Source organism: Crocodylus porosus, unplaced genomic scaffold (genome assembly GCF_001723895.1).
Source record: "Crocodylus porosus isolate Cpor-Errol unplaced genomic scaffold, CroPor_comp1, whole genome shotgun sequence".
Classification (NCBI taxonomy): Eukaryota; Metazoa; Chordata; order Crocodylia; family Crocodylidae; genus Crocodylus; species Crocodylus porosus.
The window spans coordinates 10,675,594-10,694,589 of record NW_017728924.1 but is presented as its reverse complement, the minus strand read 5'-3'; the positions used below and the strand labels follow the sequence as shown (position 1 = coordinate 10,694,589).

Genomic DNA, 18,996 nt, shown 5'->3' with positions numbered 1-18,996 from the left:
GGGAGGGACTTGACCTGGCCCCCCAGGGGCATGGCCTGGCATCAGCCCAGCCCTGCAAGGGAAAATGGGGCAGTCTTGGGGGCACAGAAGGAAGGGGCATGGCCCATCCCAACCCTGTAGGGGGAAAGAGGTGCAGCCTGACTCTAACTGGGCATCACAGGGCTTGGGGTTTGGTAATTTGGCAGGTGTGAGGGTGGCCATATTTATGGCCATTGCTTCCCTGCTGCCAAATTTTTGGACCTGTCGGGAGTCCTGCAGGCCAGATGCAGTGGCTCCACAGGCCATATTTGCCCGTGGGCTGGAGGTTGAGCACCCCGGGCCTATGATAAGTCGTTTATGTCTTGTTATTCTATTCCAAGAAAGTTTCTTCTATCAAGTTCAGGTAGGCTTTCTGCCTTAATTTCCTCTTCCATAAAACTGAAGATGATATTTCTCTTCCCTTTTGAGAGGGAGGAGTTTTGAGGCTTTATTTATTGATGATTGTGAAGTGCTATAAGATCCCTTGATGAAAGGGGCTCTGTAAATGCAAAGAATTTATTGTAATCGTGATGTTGTTGTTGAGTCACACCACCAGGAGTTGCTGGGCTTTCTGAATTCTGTAGTCTAGCAGACCTTAGCCATCGGTCCCCTTCTCTGACAAAACAGTGTGCAATTTGCCCTTCTTTTTTATAACGTCAAGTACGCTTTTTGTAATATCTGCTTTGGAAGACTATTGTAACTTTTGGGTGTCATTGTGTGATGGGAAATGAAGGGGATTGTGAAACTTCTGGAGTGACTAAGATCAGGTTGTGGGCAGGATGTGAAAGATCAGTGCTTTGTAGCCCTGGCTCTACACTTAACCTTGAAGCATCTCTCTGAGGCACAGAGAGGAAACGACTGGGGATGTCTGGGCTCATCAGGCTCCACAGCAGCTATACTTAGCCTGGAGAGAGGTCAGAGGCACAGCAGTGAGCTGATGGCTGGAAGATTAATTAGGTGCTTTGTTGGGTTTGGAAACAATCCCAAACCCAAACCGGCTTTATTGGAGCTTTTAGCACTTGGTGCTATTGCCAGGTGTCTGAACAAAAAGTGCTGGGAAGATTATGAATCTACTCCTGTGCACAGCCTGGCAGAGCACCTCGAGATCTGCTGGTGTTAGAGTGGGAGAGGAAAACACTTAACTTCTCACTGGATCATTCCTAGTGTATGAACATTCACACTCCCACTGTTTTCCATAGGCCTAGCTTTTGTCCGGAGAATCCAGATTTTACTTTGCCCCATTGAAAAGCAAACCTTCTCTCATGATTTTTCATGTTGCCCAGGTGCTTCCACTCTGAACTGAGCTAGAATGGGTTAGATGCATGCGACTGTGCTTTGAGTAGGGGCTCAGGCTAGGTGACTTCGTCAGGTCCTTTTCTAGCCCTGTTTTTCTATGATTCTCTCCTTTTCATTGTGGGACCATTCGGATAGGGTTCCAGATGAATTGTGCTCTTTGCGCTCAGTTGTGTGCAATTTCTCTAATATAGGCCCAGCCCTAGTTGCTTCAGAGGGGGTCTTCAGTCAGCTGGGACATAACCATACATTTGTGATCTTCTTAGTTTTTCTTTTTTTATTGGTGGCAGGTCCAGGCAGAAGGGACAGATGGAAACTGTGTCACGTTTGTGTTGCATGATGAGGACCACACACTTGGCAACTCCCTCCGTTACATGATCATGAAGAAGTAAGTGGAGTCCTTAAAACTAGTACAATGTGAGGGCAAAGTGCCCTGTCTCCCCTGTAACTAGCTTCTAATACCCGACATCATCGAGCCCCTTCGTCACTGGATGAATACTACAAAACTGCGTCCACACATATTGATTAGGTCCTTTAAATAAGTGTACTTTGACTGCCTTGTGTCTCCTTTGAAATGAGTGTCTACAGGAAGGGTAATAGGAAAAGCCAGTGTTCGAGTGTTAGAGAAGCTAATTTTGCACTTGCGAATGCCAGTTTTGCACTGGGAGCCAGATTCTTATGCTTCATCAGTCAAAGACCAGGAAAAGGCTTATCTGGGTCAGGCATTTACTATTTGTGAGGAGCTCCCAGTTCAAGAATTATACCTCTAAAATTGTTAGAGGAGAATTTTATTTTGTGAATAATTTCAAATGACAACGTGCAATTATCATCTGAGCTGCTCACAGACAAATTGCCTTCAACAAAATAACAATAAGCTATTCACTAGGAATTACATTCTGTACTCTGTACAGTGTTCTCTGAATGCAGCCTCCGGGGCAGGAGGACAGATATCAGTTGGACCCACAGCACAAAAAAGTGAGAAGTCTTGACCAAGAGAGCAAAGCAAATCCTTAAAGCGGCCAATGGCCCTCAGGATACAAGGGATTCAGCTGCAGGAAATAGCTGAGGAGTTCAGATCCCTGACTGCCATTCCCCCACTTTCAACCATTCTTTACATGTCCTAAGGCCAGGGTGACAACTTGAATGGTCCCAGGCTCTGGCTGTATTGCCCCAGTCAGACCATAAATTTCATTCACATGGTGACTTCAGCAGGGGTGCATGAACTTGCTTCCATATCCATTCCATCTTGGAATCCACTGCACCTGATAAGTCACCTGCTCTTCTGCATGGTCAAGCCAAGGGCTGGGTGTGAAAACTAATTGCTTTAGGAACATATTGAGTTAGGTCTGAGTAGCTATACTGATTTCAGTAGTACCTTAAAATTGTGCATCTCCACAGTTGGCTCTGAGAGCCCACCAGTGCTTCATCTCTGCCTTTCTCTGCCCCATAGCCCTGAAGTGGAGTTCTGTGGTTATTGCATCACTCATCCCTCTGAAAGCAAAATTAACTTCAGGATCCAGACTAGAGGTATGGTGTAGCTGGGTTTCCTTTGGGCCTGTGGTAGTTGTTCTGTTGCAGTTCCCCTTGTCATGTTAGACCCTGACACCGGGAATCTTCATAATGGAGGAGAAAAAGTCTTTATATTCTTCCTCTGGGCATCTTTGATCCCACCTCCTCTGCCAGGCAGCTACAGCTGGGAGAGTAGGCAGGGAGGCAGCTACCTGAACCGTGAATGCAGTTCTGAGGTGTAGTAATAGAGCTGGTCTCTCTCTGCATTCCTGCAGCGCAGAGGTGTCCTCTGCAGGAACGTGGTGACCTGGGGAACAGCGAGGACAAGACTTTGCTTAGCCTTGGACATTCCACCTGGTATCGCTCCTCCTCCCCCACCCCCATTCTCTTCTTGAGGTGTCCCCTTCCTAGTTAGATCCTTAGACAGGATTCAGCTACAGTAAACCAAAGATGCAGTAGTTTATAGAGCTGGATGGGCCTATATTGCTTGTTGAAGAAGAGTAAAGTATTAAATGTGGCCCATGGTGGGGGACCTTTTTTTGTGCACTATTGTACATTCCCCAGAATCTGTGTTGATGCCTTCAGGGCTTGCTAGGAGCTGTACCTGCCATTGCAAGAGTAATGCTGGCAAGATACTTCATTACCACTGTTCAGTAGCTTCTGATATTATTAATTGTAAGAATATTATCCAAACCTTTTAAAACCTTAGCTAAGATCTGAGACTTGTTCCCCAGGTCACAATACTCCAGTTCTGCAGCTGTGAGCACTGATTGCATAAAAGAGTAGAACCTATGCAAGAGCATGTCAGGCTTTCCCTGCTGGGGGGCATTACATCTGACTTGCCGTTGTAGGAATGTGAGTGATTTCAGTCTCTCTGGTCTGTTCAGCCCATGTATTCCCTCTCATGATTGCTGGGGGGAGGTGTGGTGGCAGGCAGGAGTATAATGTGCCTGCTGATGCACTGGGAACTGGCCCAGATCCTTACCTTATGAGGTCCGCTAAAGAGATCTTTGGTCAAGTCATTACACACCTGGGCTAGCCTCCCTGGTCCCCTGATGGAGCCAGTCAGGCCCCACCCATGTTTAATGAATGTTGGATTTTTTTATTTTTTTTTTCTGAAGGGGGGATCCCAGCTGTTGAGCCATTCCGGAAAGGGCTGACGGATTTGATGGACGTCTGCCACCATATGCTCAGCACATTCGAGGTGAGGTCACTGTTCCACGTTGAAAAGATTCTGGGCCCCTTCCCTCTCTTGAAGTAACTAGCTATGTCAGTTGACAGACAGAAGATCACATTTTCACCCAAGGATCTTGGTGGTTAAACATTTTCGAAGTGAGTCCTGCCTTGGTCTCTTGGTGAGATCAGTTAATACATGGAAATACTGTGGTATTGTATCTAGAGCAACAGTGAGGAGTCAAGAGACTTGAGTTCCCTGACCAACCTTTAATTGCTGCCTGCCCTTAGGGAAATCACATGGTCTCTTTCTGATTTAGTTTGCCTACCTATAAAATCTTCCTTCACCATCTTACCAGGATAGGCTTCATTGGCAATAAACTGGGAACTGGAATCTGTTCAACCTTTGCTCACCCCTTCCCCAAAGTTGAATGGACTTAAGATCTGCAGAGGAAGGGTCCAGTTCTGTTCCTGTTGAAGTCGCTGACAGTAGTGACAGCAGCTTCAGTGGGGACTGGGTTCTGAATGAGCTCCCAAGTCAGTTGGCAAGACACCTGTATCGATAGACTGGCTGATCCTGAGGCCAGGAGATGCTGCCCAGCCTTCCCAGCAGTGATTGCATGTTATACTGAGAAATAAAACAGCCATTTCTTGGAGCAACTTAAGCTTGTGAGTCTCTTTCCATCTTGAGACCTACATTGATCCTCCACTGTTTACAAGTGGGAGCTCCAGGTAAGCAAAAATGTTGCCCTTTTCCTTTGCCTTAGGTGATGTGTTATGAATCAGAGGTTCACATGAAGAACATGGTGTGTGGGGTTGCTTTCCTTTTAATTAAGCAGTCGTATACCTGTGACATTCATTTTCCGTTCTCATTTATAGGCGAGCGTGAAGGAATACAAGGCCCAGAAGGAGACAGAAATGGATTAGCCCCATCAGATGGACGTGTGTGTGTGTATATAGGGTTTATTTACACTTAATGGGAAGAGGTTTATTTTTTATGGCAGTTCTGAAGACCACCTTGCAGTTTCTCTAATAAACAATGTAGAGCACAGACCACATCACGTTCCACTCCATTTGAATTCAACGTGGATATGGGAAAAAAGAGTTTCTGCGGGCCTGATTCTGATGTCCTCTGTGTTGTTTTTATTCCCTCATTTTCCCCTGTGTCAGGGAGAATAAAATTAAGCTCAATGCATTTGTAGATAGAACAGTTATGTCAGTTCTTTCTTCCTTTAACCTGTAGGAACCTGAAGTCATATTTCTGCATGAATCCATATTCCTAACACCTAGCAGGGCAGGGAGCTGCAGCCCTTATTGTGCTCCAGGTATTACTGTTGCTATAAGAAGCAATATTCCAGCTCAGATGTCAGGCACATGTAGGGTTTGCACTGAGCCAAAAGCACACCTGCAAGCTTTACTAGTACTTCTCAGCTAAACCCAGCAGCTTGTGCAGAAATCGAGGGGTTTCTTTGTTAAAACAAAACCAGTAAAGAAAATATTCTAGATCTCACTGTTACTTAGAAAATACGTCGCCTGAAAACAGAAGTGTTGGTGTATGCCTGAGTCATCCGATGAAATGTGTACTGTGTGTGACTCGCTGCTTGAGCCAGATGAACGAAACATCTTGCAGGGTTTTATCCAATAAGGTAAAGATCACCTGCATCTCCCAAATTCCTAAGATACTGAAGACACCTCTGCTCGTTTCAGCACTGCATAACTGTAAAGCCCAGCAGTGCCACTTTAAATGTGAACACTGGTCATCTTTTCTAGCAGAAAGAGCACTAAGCTACTCTAGGACTGTTGTGCATTTCAGTGGAGTCGTCATCTTTAAAGATCAAAATGCTTTTGTTTTTTTTACAGTGCACAGTGGCTACAGGTATGAAGATATGGTCTTGATTGGTGTCTGTTGACATCTTGTCCACTATAGCATTACATATAAAAAGTGTAATGTAGTATAAAATCAATACCTATCAGTTTACCTATCAAGAGTGAAGTGATCATTTTTAACCCCTCAGATCACTGACTCTTGCTAAGATGCTTGCACTGGAGGGAGAGAGGGAGATGTGTGGAGACACCAAAGGAACACAAGAGCTAGAAGGACAAGTTGGAACTCTGTTAAGTATTTAGCACACTTCCCTCACCCCTTGCCCATTAGTAAGAAACACCCAGAGTCTTTCCTTTCAAACATGAATATGTTTTATTAACATGCAGAAGAGAAGAGGGACATAAAATGTGGTCTGTTATAAATAAAATGTTTCTTTCAAATACAAATTGACACACTTCATCCCTGTGATGGGTTGGCAGTGCTTTGCTTTCACAGATGGTTTTCCTGGTTTTCAAAGTAAGATTCCTTTCTCTCCCTATCCACTGCAGTAGGCTCATCTTGTCCTTTTCAATGTGATGCAAGGTTGTGGCAAGCCATTGGCTTGGAAGGGCATAGCAGGCTATTGACATTTTTTCTATCTACAGCGCTGTCCATTGACATTGCTGAGACTCTTCTTGTGAAAGACCTGATTTCCAGATGGGTTTGGGGCACACCTGGGGTGAGTTTGATAGTCCCTGCCTGATTAGTTCCTGGCCAGTGCCCAACTGAGCTGTGTAAGGGGGAATTTGCACAGTCCCCATCTGCCTCTAGATGGCACTGTTTGTCCCTCCTGGTCACCAACTTCACTAACACAAATGAAAGGGAGACCTTAAAAATAAGTATTTTAACAAGCAGGAAGGCAGTTTCCCTGGAGGGTAAAATACAGGGACTGACTCACACACAAGCTCATCCCATGACTACTCAGCTGAGAAGTCCTACAGGCAACAGACAAGAGAACAAAACCCTTGTAGTTCTAATAATCTGAAACCCAGTTGGCTCTTGGCAGCTGATGGATGAGTTCCTAGGATTTCTTGAGATGCATGGACGTGACCCTTTTTGAGCCATATGTTTGGTTGTAAGGCCCTCCTTGTCTTCTCTGAACTTCCTTCTAACAGGGAAGAAAGGGTGCTTGCTCTCTTAATGATACCATGTGCCCCCCCCAGAACGGATGGAGAGTCAATGGAAATGGGATCTCACAGCATGTGGCTATGTCATGGCATTAGCACTTTGCTAGTAATCAAAACTTGAGTCTGCAAAACAGATTCCATTATAACTCCGTGTTCATAACTTTCTTGAAATGTTTCCTTTTAGCTTGAATCTTTCTGGGTTGAGTTTCAGCCCAAAGGTGCTATTTAAAGTTGGAGAAATTGCAGCCATATCCATCTGAGATATAGAAGGGTTAAAATGCTAGAGCATCCTACTGGATCTAATAACTTTTTTCCATGTACTATTGGCTGAACTTTGAGATTAGTTGTGCTTGAAGCAAGAGTTTGAGGGAGCTACAGTGGAATGCAAGGGAATAACTGCACTTGGGGATACTGATGCCCTCATTAAACAAGCATGCAGCTGGGGCATCAGAATGCAGAGCTGGAGTTAACTCGCGGTAGTCAATTTGTTGTAATATTTATAACGAGTGGTTCTGAGACTGTTTTGAAACATTTAAAATGAAAATGTTGATGTGGGTGCAACTGCTAATGTGGAAATGATTAAAAGTGCTCCTGTAGGATGAAAAGGAATACGATTGGTTTCCCCTCTGTGTCTGACTGATTGATAAATACAGTTATCTGCAGTTCTTCTGTTATGTCTGAAATCTGTCTGTTCTGAACAACAAACAGTTGACATCTCTTTCCAGTACCCCAAAAGCATGGAGCGGCTATTGAAAGTATGGGCTATTCTGTATTTTTGACACCTCCAAAATGTTGTTAACATCTTCAGAGCTGTCTAGGAGATTTAGATGCTCAATTCCCATTGACATTTATGGGAGCCATGCATTAATTTACCTAGCCCTACATGCACATAGGGCATGACACAGCAAGGGTTGCCCTAAAATGAAACTGAACCGCAAGCTGAAATTGGTTGTCGTTTTATTTAAAGTTGGGAGGAGTTCAAGATGTATTGTCTGAGGTACCTTTCCATAACAGGTTAATGATGGACTCTGGACACTTTGCCTGTGTACTGTCAGGATAAGGCCCATTTCTTCCAAATTGTTGCTATTTACCGAATAAGCTTCCTTCCTTCATCTGTGTTTTTTTTTTCTTGCCTCTCCTCTTTGTTCCAAACATCATCACAGCTCTCAGCTTGGATGTGCCCAAGCTGCCATTCTTCATCTTATTCACTGGCAAGTGCTCCACAAGCCAGAACACCATGTACCCTTTCCACAATCCCATACCCTTGAAGCACTAAGCACTTTGTCCTCATTTAATGTCTCCATCACTCTTGGATCAAGAGAAATAGCCCTTGTTACCATCTTTATGAAGTGACTTACTGTCCCCTTCATCCATCCCGTATTCTGCAGTGCTCTTGTGTCAGAGGCAGCCTCCTTTCTGACTGCCGTTCCCATGATCTTCACATCAGGGAGATTCTGGCTCTTGCCAGCTCCAGTTTTTTATGTGACTTGTTCGTAAGTACAACCCTGTGATCTTGGCATGCCAGGATCAGACTGGAAACAACTGCCTGAAAATCAGCCAGCGCATGGTTCAGGATGTGAACTGCTACAAGGGTCAAGAAACAGGTAGGCAGGAAGAAGGCAAATCAAGCTGTGGATACCTGTATGCACTAATGGGGTTCTCACACTGGGCAACTGTGCTGTTGTGTATCTATTGCTCACTGTGCTTCAGATTGTTTATTGAGGTGCTTTTTGCTGACCTCAAGGCCAGCAGCCTTTCCTGCAGCATCACCTCACTTGTCCCCAGTGCCACCACAATTGTCAAATGCCACTTGCATCCTTTCCTTTTCCATAGGAACAAAGCTGCATGTTTTTCTTGTGCCACTGGTTCTGCAGTGCTTCCCTCGTCTTCAGCTTTCCCCTGCTCTCTTTTCTGTTGCATCATTCCCTGCAATTAGAAATTCCTATCTGCTCTGTGTCCTGAACAAGGTGACTTACCCTAACTACAGATAGTCATCAGGTAATCTACTGGGCATTAATGGAGAGCTCAGTTTAACCCTACTTCAGATTCCAGAGTCTAGGACAGGGTATATGCAGATTAAAGCAGTCGGAGGTTAGATCAGAGGCTGAATGGGAAGGAAGAGAATGAGGTTTATATACAGTACATATATACAACACAATCATTTCAGTTCCCCAGCAAACTGAATAACTATAAGAGATGTCAGAACCTTGACAGAAATAAGGATGTTTCAAAAATAACTTCTATTGAGAAAGTGGCATCTACCCTGGAATGTTTCAGCTTTAAAATCTTTGTCATCTGATGTTTGATGAATCTGCGTTCTACCGTCTGCCACTACAAACGCAAAATTGCACGTAGTATCTCAAGAAAATGATATATACTGACAACTGATCTTTTCTAAGGCCTGTGAAAATAATTTTAGAAGGTTGAATATTTTAGGAAAATTCTATATACCATATTTCAAGCAGCTCCAATATTCCTCTAATTACTCAGTAATTCCATCATGCTTGAAATTATGGCCTAGGACAACTGGATTTACAAACCCTGACCGCAGCATAGAGTACCTATGACTGTATCAACCATTACAAATGGCCTGGATCATGTTTTTCTGTATAAAATGCAGAAATGGCATAGTTGTCAGTATATCATCACCTCATTCCAAGGTAGAGCCTTGTCTCAGTATGGACACAAGGGAAAGAATCCACGGAAATGAAATAACAATCACCATCAGTAGCCAATCTGCATTGTCCTGAGGGGAGTCTCTGAACTGTGTCCTTGAGGGTGACCTATTAGTGAAAGAAACTTCCAAATCATGGTTCCTCTATCTCTTGAAATCTTCAGCTCTAGATATTTTAGTTAAATACAAGTTACTGGGCTCAGTGCGGGAGGAACTGAAGGAAATTCTCTGGCCTGTGTTACACAGGATGTCAGTCCAGATGATCTAATAGTCCCTTACAAGTCTACACTGTGGAGTACTCCTTTGTCTAAGTTCCTGGGCAGAGTGTTGCTCAGCACCAGTGGTGCTCAGCAATTCCTTTCCCCCTACAGTTCACTGAGAAATTGTATGCCATGAACTTCCTGTCTCCAAGTACAGATCTGTCCACAGCACAACACCAACAGAGCTTCTGTTCTAAAGAGGGCCAGGACTGGGACACTGTATAGTGATGCAAATCAGGCTTAAGTGAAAAGCTGGTAGAGTGGAAGACTAGATAAAGAAATCAGGACACTGCCTGGTCCTAGCCCCACCTTAATTCTAGCCAGTGTTGCCATTCCCTTGCTTGCATTTACAAACAGCAATGTAAAATGGACCTAGCTGGCTTCTTCAGCTCTCGCAATAGAAGATGCAATGAAAAGAAGCTACCCTATAGAAGGGAGGGGAGAAGCTACAGTAGGCAATATATATATAGCCTACACACACACACGCACGTGTGTGTGTATGTATAAGCTATAATTTCAAATAAAAAAACAGGTTCTTAACCCTGATACTACTATGAATATAACATCCCCTAAGAAGCTTTATTATATACATGCCATTGCCATTATTACAATATAGACACAAAGGGTGAACTTCATCCCCTGAGTAAACAGCCAGCAGGAAATGTGAATCCAATGGGCTCCAATAGAACTTAAGTGGTAAGTAGGGTTGGAGCTGGCTCTTTGCCACTGGGTGAATTTCATTTCTAGCAATTGTGTCCCAGCAGCAAAGAGGGGAAGGTGAAGTGCTGGTGATGCAGCTACATCAGCTTTGCTTTGGGTTCTTGAATCAAATCTGGAAATGAGAATTCACTTTCCCCTGCTGACATCCCTTGTCAGTTTCAGTGTGAGATCAATCCCAGCACCCCTTGCCCCATAGCTGGAGAGGAATGGTCCCAGGGTCACTCATCTTTCTCTTTGTGGATTTAAAAACCAAATTATCCTTAGAGGAGTGCAGAAAAGATCATAAATGAAAGAAAGAACAGGGAGGTTTAGGTTTGCAGTTATGGCCCAGGCTATGGCTGAGCTCTGGGTTGTGTTAAAGTGGGGAGTGAAGCTCCTGCTGTTTCCAGCAGCTGTAATATGAAGGTGAATGATTCAGACCCATCCAGGAAATGACTGAGAGTGAGAGAGATGTCTCCTTTCATCTCTTGCGGTGCTGTCTCTCATCCTCTCCCTCTCCCCATTGATTTCTGTATCTTTAGGAAGAGCTGTACTTGTTACTCAAGTGGGAGCTGCTCCGGTCCAGACCGAGTTCCTGCCCATTGGCTTTCCACTTCCCAACAGACCCTTTATCATCCGTTGGTGTGATGCTCAGGGTCGGTCTCTGGCACCAGCAGCACAGACAGGACTGTGAAGAGCCAGAGAGAGATTAGGAGCCTGGACTGTGGGAGAAAGCAGGGGGAAATATTCCCCTAAGAATATCAGTGCAGGAAAGATGTCTTGTGATTAAATAACTAGAAGGGTTTTGGCCTGGGAAAAAGTATCAATGCAGATACCTAAGGACTCCTTAAAATAAGAATCAGGTGTCCAAATACCTTTAGTTACCTCTGAAAACCTCAGCTGTTCTTTACAGACAGATAGGAAACATAGCTGCAAGAGATGTGGAGTCAATTTCTTTCCCTGCTACTGGGCACATCTACACATGCATTAATGCAATGTTGTTACTGTGCATTAGGTTTAGTACTTGTAATAACAGGTACTAACTCAATGCACAGTAACTGGTGCTACTGTGCAGTACTGCTGGTGCATGCTCTTTTAGTGATGCTAATGTATAGTAGGCTAATTCTACCATGCAGTAGCTCATTAGCACAGCTTTTGCTGTGAAGCACTAATTGCACCGTAGAATTAGTCTACTGTGTATTTAGCATCTTGTGTAGGTGTGCCCACTGACTCCACGCACAATCTTGAGCAAGTCACTTTAACTGTCTTGCCCATCTGTCACAGCTGAATCCTTGTTCTTATCTATTTAAGTTTTGTATCTTCATTAACATTAATCTGGGTGAAATTTTAATGTGGAATAGTGCTTCTGGATTGACTCCCTGTGAGAAGGTGCCAGAGCTAGAGTACTTTTGTCTATTCAGGTATAACTGAATCTGATTTCAAAGGTTTAGTCCAGAAGAGCTATTCTGGATTATAATCCCCATGTAGACAAACCCTTAGATTGTACATTTTTCTATGTGCTAAGTACAGTACCTAGAACAAAAGGCTTTGAACTTGGTTCAGTGCCTCAGTACACTACTGAAATATAATTATTCTACCAATGGCAGATAATTTAGGGGATTAGTTTAGGACTAGATTGTGCAAACCTTACTCACATGAGCAATGACATCAAATCCCATAGGACCATACTTAGAAGAGTAAGTGCTCACCAGAGTAAGACTTGCCCACTCCAACCTTTGTTTGCAAATTACCTAGAAACAGGCTTGGATTTAATTACATCTGAAATTATTTGATGAACACTTTGCATGAAGGTATCTCAGTCCCTGGGTTATCTGTTCACCATTTACCTCTGCTGTTAGCTCGAGGAAAGGTAAAAATTAAACTTGGCTTGTTTCCACATGTCCTTTTATATCACATTTCAGTGTTTCCAATGCTCCCAGCCTTGCTGGTATGGTAAACAGTGTTAGTCACAGTTTGTTCTGGATTGAGCCTCTTCACTCTGCTTCACAGTCTTGTCAAGCTGAGCAAGGATGTGGGTATGGGAGCATCAGTAACACCATTTGGGACCCTCTCCTCTGCCATAAAAAATAGCTGACTGTTTGCTTCAACTAGGTCATTCCCCAAAGGGAAGCTGATACTTCAGTGACTCCACTGAGAGGCAGTGTTATCTACCAAATGGCACTGCACCTGGGTATCAGGAGATGCAAGTTCTGTTTGTGGCTCTGTCACTGATCTGCTGTGTGCCCTTTGCCAAGCCACTTCCCCATCTCTGTACCTCTGTTTCTCCTCATCTTTTCTCTGCTTGTCTGTTTATAACATTTGAAGGCTCTTTGGGACAGAGACTTTATCCCTCTGAGTATTTGAACAGTCCCCAACACAATATTGCTTAGGACTTGTAGGTGCAAGTCATATAAGTATTAACCGTCTTTCCAAGGCTCAACCCTTAATCTGAGGAAGAAAAATCCTGCTTTAGGCTTTGGCTAACCTCCACAGGATTCCACTACCTCTCTCAGGAGCTAAGGTGGGCAGTGCCATGGGGCACTTTGACTACTGGCACCTGCAGTGAGTCACTGAAATTACTTCCTACCTGAAAGCAGTTCTTGAATTTCCTGCTGACAAAGTAGAGAGCCACAGGATTGATGCAGGAGTTCAGAGAGGCCATGCTGATGCCAAAGTAATCCATGACCAGGAGGAAACTGGGAGGAGAGAGGAGAGGATGCTAGATGTGGTAGAAAAATTCTAAACACAAAATAAGAAGTTTCCACAGTGCACCAACCTGTTGCTCTGTCTGGCTCCTAGCAGACATTATATTTAAGATGTGATTAACCAATTAACAGCATTTTACTTAATAACCTGGACACATGTTCATGTAATTAATGGCATTATAATGTGGGAAATAAGCCACAAAATATTTTACAAAATATGTGTAATAATTTTGTGGCTAATTTCCATCATGCCTTAAATTGAGCGTATGACAGATTCCCTGCCATGCAGCCTGATGCCAGCTGTATGATGGGGCTCTGGGACTGGCCCTAGTGCAGTCCTGAAGCTAGGACCCACAATCAGCTGTCTGTTGGTAAGTCCCAGCCCCAGGACTGGACTAGAGTGAGTTCAAGACTCCAGTGCAGTCCTGGGGCTGGGACTGCCAAACAGCTGATTGTTGGTCCCAGCTCCAGGACCACACTGGTTCACTGGGCACCTGGTTTTCTACTTGTTGGTCCAGGGGGAGTGTAGAATAATGGCTTCTTGCACTGGCAGGTAGTAACAGTGCAACTGAGATCTGTTCCTTGATCCTAACATCATGTGTGCCCTGGTTCAGTCCAGTACTGGGAACTTTACCTTTGCAATTGCAAGCCAAGGCGGGGGACTTTGACTAGGGTATGCCAGTGCTCCTTTACTTGGGATCATTTGAGCATATATTGACAACCTTTACAGAAGCAAGACATTGTCTGTCACAGTTCTCCTGCTTTCTCTGTGCCAGGTTATGATGTTATATCTGTGTTGTGTCAGGGTTGATAGTAGTTTTATGTAGAGTTTAGATAATGAATTCTATAAGATGGTTTGGATAGGGATGCTCCTGCCTCAGACAGAGGGTTAGATTAGATGACCTCTGGAGGTCCCTTCCAGCCAGTGCCATGGCAAGGAAGTGATGCCCAGGGCAAAGTCTGCAGCAGAAGCCCACCCTCATCCCGCACACAGATCCAGGGGGCACCCAACCCCCCCATGCTTGCCTTGGAGTACATGCAGTGGCAGGAGCCGCCCTCCCTCCATCCCCGTGTCCCCCCAGACGAGCCACTTATGGCTCCATCCCATACCCCACCCCAGCTGGGCAGCGCCTATTGGCGCCCCTTAACTTTGGTGCCCAGGGCAGTAACCCCACTGCCCCCCCACCCTTACTATGGCACTGCTTCCAGCCTTACTTCTCTGTGATCACAAGTTTTAAGTGCAGTACAGTAGCAAAGGTCATTTTTTTGGTAGCCCCTACCTGAGCAGCTCACATCGGTTGGGGTCTGTCTGATCATAGATAGTCTTCTTTAGGATCCTGCTGAGGTGGAGAGGCAGCCAGCAGAGGGCGAAGATCACCACTAGGCAGAACACCGTCTTAGCAACTTCCCGGCGCTAAAACGCATGAGTAAGAACATGCTGGTCAGCGCATGCTGAGAGTGAGTGTGAACTAGAGGAACAAGAGGGCACCAACTAGTGCACTCCTTTCAAATCCACAGGTGCCCCCTGTAGCACCAGCATGTTCTCAAAATGGTAGCAATCATTGCACAATGCTAATAAGGGCTCATGGCTCCTTTGGATGTCTATGTGATCCCTTTTGATTCTGTTACACTGAAGCTTGTATTACTGGACACTCAGAGAAACCCTGAGTGATGTGGGAGGGAGAGCACAGTACAAGCAGGACAAAACATTGGTGGCTTGGAATACCCTATGTGCAGCCCAAGTGAGCGACATTGGGTGAACGCATACTCAAAAGCCCTGCAAGCACACATCATCAATGGAAAGCCTTCCACTGGCTTCAGTCAAGCCAATGGTGAGCGTAATTGCTCACACAGTGGAGGGGAAAGATCTGTGGCAGCATCCACCATAGTCTCCCTTAACCCCCTAGACAAGGGTTGTCCAATGGACTGCATGTGGCCTGCAAGGGGTTAAATTGTGGCCCATGCAGTTGCAGGAGCCTCTGCATTGGCAGTGCTCGGAAATTCAGGGAGCATATGCCACCACCATTTCCCCCTCCTCCCTCCCAAGACTCCTTTTTCGGCAACCAGATTTGGGGTCTTCAGTCAACACTGCTAGCTCAAATCACTGGCTAATGCAGTGGCTCCAGCAGCTGTTGCTCTTGTGGCAAAGGTGAGTCATCTAGCCTGTGAGAAGCCCTGTGGGCTGAATTCAGCCCACAGAGCCAAGAAAGTTGGACAGCACTGCTCTACACATGTCCAAAGATAAGGGAATTTACAAGAATGAGAAAATAAGTATTGGAGCTGAGCATCAGAGCTGACCACTGTCCTGGTGCAGCAAGCTTGAGTCCAATATTCCTCCCAGTCAATGGAAAGCTACTAGGAGGTCTGAACACACAAGGGCCAGCCATTGCAACCAATGAAACAGTGACATCTTTGCAACCTGTTTCTGCTGTAATAATGAATCATGTATTTAACCAGCAGGCAATCGAGAACATTTAGAGATGTACTTTAGAGCCCTTGGCTTCCCATATACAGTCAGCCTGAGACAGAATAATGATGCACTGTTACTCTTGCATGCAGGTATTTTTAACTATTACCTGGGTAACCCTCAAATGTATCCGTGGAACGAGCAATCACAGACCACAGTAATGGGGAGACAGAGACCCAGTCATACCTGGGGATGGGTTCTATACCCAGGTATCCCTTTTTGTCCTGTGTTGTAGGAGGGGAAAGTTTATGACTTTACTGTTTGCAGTAGGGGAAGCACTCTACAGATTGATTCATTTACTCTTCCCAGGAGACTATCTGTGAACTTTGCTTCCCTTCAAATACAGTAAAGCATTTTCTCGTGGATGCTCAATTTGTGCTTTTCAAGTACACATGATATTAGTAAATCAGAACAGATGTTTGCTTGGTTTTTTGTCTTCTGTCATATGGGATAGCTACCAACTCAGGACAGTGGTGGGGAAAAAACTGAAGACAACTGTGCAGTAGTACCAGACAGCTTGAATGCCTGGATAGATGGGGACAAGGCCAGGACCAGGTGGACTTATAAAGAGGCATAGGTATCAACTGGCCTGATAGAGAAGAGTCAGAGGAAACAAAGTAGAGGAGCAGTACTGAGAGCTGACACAGCAAAATGAGGACAGCAATTCAGTGGAAACAAGTCTCCACCATCAATGACATTGCAAACAGAAAAGAGGACTAGTTTGAAAAGCAGTGGGCTTGAAGGACTGTGAGACCTAGCCGGGGCGGATGTTGAAAGCCATGTCCCTGCACTGAGCTATGCGTCTTTAACTCCAGCATTCAGAGAATGCCAGTAAAAAAGAAACAGCATTATATGTTGAAAGGAAGGATGTAGGAACCCGCATGGAACCTGAAAGAAGGTATAGGTTGCAGGAAGGGATAGTTGGAATAGGCACCAGGAAGCACCTCTGTGTGTGTGCCTGGCTGGAACACTAGCAGCGCTTGAAGCATCTCTCTGTATAGTGCTGTTAATAAAGAACTAGTTTAGTTTAAGAAACACAGTGCCTCTCATATAATAATGTGAGAGTTGCCCAGCCTGTGGCACATTAAATAAGGAGAGCTACTGCCTATGAAGTTCTAAACGTCACCAGTGGTCTGACTTACCCCTGTCAAAAGTGTCATTAAAATGAGCCTGAGTCTCCTCTTCTTTCACTGGTGTAAATCATACTTACAGCAGTGTAAAATTCAGTGTAAATGAGACCAGGGACAGGCCTGTGTTTACAAAATCCTTGTCTGAGCCTAAGGCACTCTAAAGAGCCTTGCTTCACCTGCCTATCCTTGTATATACTTCTAAGTATTTACCTGGAGATGAAAGGTTAAATGTTGAAAATGACAAAACGTGAAACTATGGGGAAAGTTATGACCATGTAACCATTGTTGATCCAGGCAAACTCAGTGAGCTCTGAAATGTATATAGCTAGTGGCCACAGGTCCTGGTGTAAATTTGCATAGCTCCATTGTCTTCTACTTCATTGACTTGAGTGGAATGAAGTAACTTTGTACTCATTAATACTGGGGCCAGTATGTGTCTATATTCTCTCTGCAGCTTACTTGGCAGATGGCTTGGTTCCCTTTCCTGGTTTTCTTACCCGTTTCATGTGGTCATTGAGGGCTATTCTCATGCCATTTCTCTTGCTTAGCATCTCACAGGACATGAGGGTGTAGAAGACACCGGTGCATGCCAGAGGCAGGCAGAAATAGAAGCCAAAAAGCCACCAGTCCTTCACATCTCGGTAGAACTGCATGCAGAACAGAAGAGTCATGAGGAATGACGGAAATAATCAGACTGGATCCCAGGGTCCAACTAGTCCTGCCTCTGACTGGCCAAATTAGACCCTTCCAAGGAAGGGCAATCATGAGAGGTGCAAGTCTTACATTCATCTCAGCCCATGTGAAATCACTGGACACTGGCTTGGGAGGTTTGGCTTAGAGGTGAGCATAAATCCCAACAAATTGGAGCCTGAGCGAATGTGGCTGTCGATCTAGATGACAAGTCCTGATTTAGCTCCTGTCTCTCCAACAGGCTGAACCAAATCTCTGGTTCACCTGCCAACCAGTTAATAGTAAGGTACCAGGGCATGTCTATGCGAGATGCTCTGTTGCTGTAGCAATGAGCTATGGTGATGTAGCTCATCATTACACTGATATAATGTTGGTGGGCAGTAACCATAATGCCACCACCACTGCTCAGTACCAACAAGCTACTGCACAGGAGGGTCAAAAATGACCCATGCGCCACTGGGACTGCATAGTCAGGGGCACATGCAGACATGCCCACTGTGACCCAAATGGGCATGTAAGCCAAATCCTAGACCTTTCCAAACTTTGCCCAATCCTGTTATCCCCTGCCTTGTTCTGAGGACCAGGAGAAGGTGGATACCATCCACTTCTGCAGCCATGCCTGGGATGAAAACTTAGACGTGCCTGGGCCCCCACCCCATCACATCACCCTGCAGGCAGAGGAGGGAGTGGTGTACTCACCATTGTGAAGCTGGACTTCTGTTCAGAGGACAGCATGCAGACCCAGAGAATCTGCTCACGGTAGTTCAGCTCCACCATGTCAAAGGCAATGGCTTCAGGGACAGCCAGGACAATAGCCACAGCCCAGATCAGCATCACCTCGACTGCCTTCCACATGGGGATTCCTATCCCTTGGATTCGGCTCCAAGAGGCCACCGCTCTGTACCTGCCAAAGAGACATGAATGCAAAGGGAGGTTGTTCCCTTCCCTTCACGCTCTGTACCTCACCTGCAGGAGCATCAGGAGAGCAGAAAGTAGCAAGAAAAGGGCCGGATCAAAAGGACTACAAAGGGATGGATTAAAGTAGCCCCAAGCCAATTTTAACTTCCACATTTCTCCATCTCCCCTTCAGGTGTGTTAAACCAAATTACACTCTCTTGGATGTTAGTAAGGGACTGTCTGTGTGAGCCTGAGTCTAACTTCCAGTATATTAAACTCTTCTCTGACTTTGGCTTGGAGGAGCCATGGGGTGTGTGACAGTAAATGGCCACACTATGATTAAACCAAGGTGATGCACCTGGGGAGGAAGAACCAGCACCATACCTACAGGCTGGGGAACTCCCTTCTCATCAGCACAGAGGCAGAAAAGGATCTTGGAGTCATCATTGATGCCAAGATGAACATGGGCCAGCAGTGTGGGGATGCAGTC

The 18,996-nt window shown here is 45.2% G+C and overlaps 2 protein-coding genes across 2 annotated transcripts in view; one reads left to right on the top strand and one right to left on the bottom strand.

Annotated features, from left to right (window-relative positions):
• LOC109313652 (DNA-directed RNA polymerases I and III subunit RPAC2-like) overlaps positions 1-5,201 on the top strand; it is a 14,164-nt gene extending 8,963 nt beyond the window's left edge. Inside the window, exons 2-5 of the mRNA XM_019540315.1 lie at positions 1,602-1,699; positions 2,762-2,838; positions 3,942-4,024; positions 4,873-5,201. Coding sequence (XP_019395860.1) covers positions 1,602-1,699; positions 2,762-2,838; positions 3,942-4,024; positions 4,873-4,920 — 306 coding nt within the window. The 3' untranslated portion in view covers positions 4,921-5,201. The remainder of the gene's footprint in view (positions 1-1,601; positions 1,700-2,761; positions 2,839-3,941; positions 4,025-4,872) is intronic.
• A 1,151-nt stretch (positions 5,202-6,352) lies between these two features.
• LOC109313650 (endothelin B receptor-like) overlaps positions 6,353-18,996 on the bottom strand; it is a 30,287-nt gene continuing 17,643 nt past the window's right edge. Inside the window, exons 4-8 of the mRNA XM_019540309.1 lie at positions 18,309-18,513; positions 17,417-17,566; positions 14,603-14,736; positions 13,205-13,313; positions 6,353-11,305 (exon numbers count right to left, since the gene is read on the bottom strand). Coding sequence (XP_019395854.1) covers positions 11,156-11,305; positions 13,205-13,313; positions 14,603-14,736; positions 17,417-17,566; positions 18,309-18,513 — 748 coding nt within the window. The 3' untranslated portion in view covers positions 6,353-11,155. The remainder of the gene's footprint in view (positions 11,306-13,204; positions 13,314-14,602; positions 14,737-17,416; positions 17,567-18,308; positions 18,514-18,996) is intronic.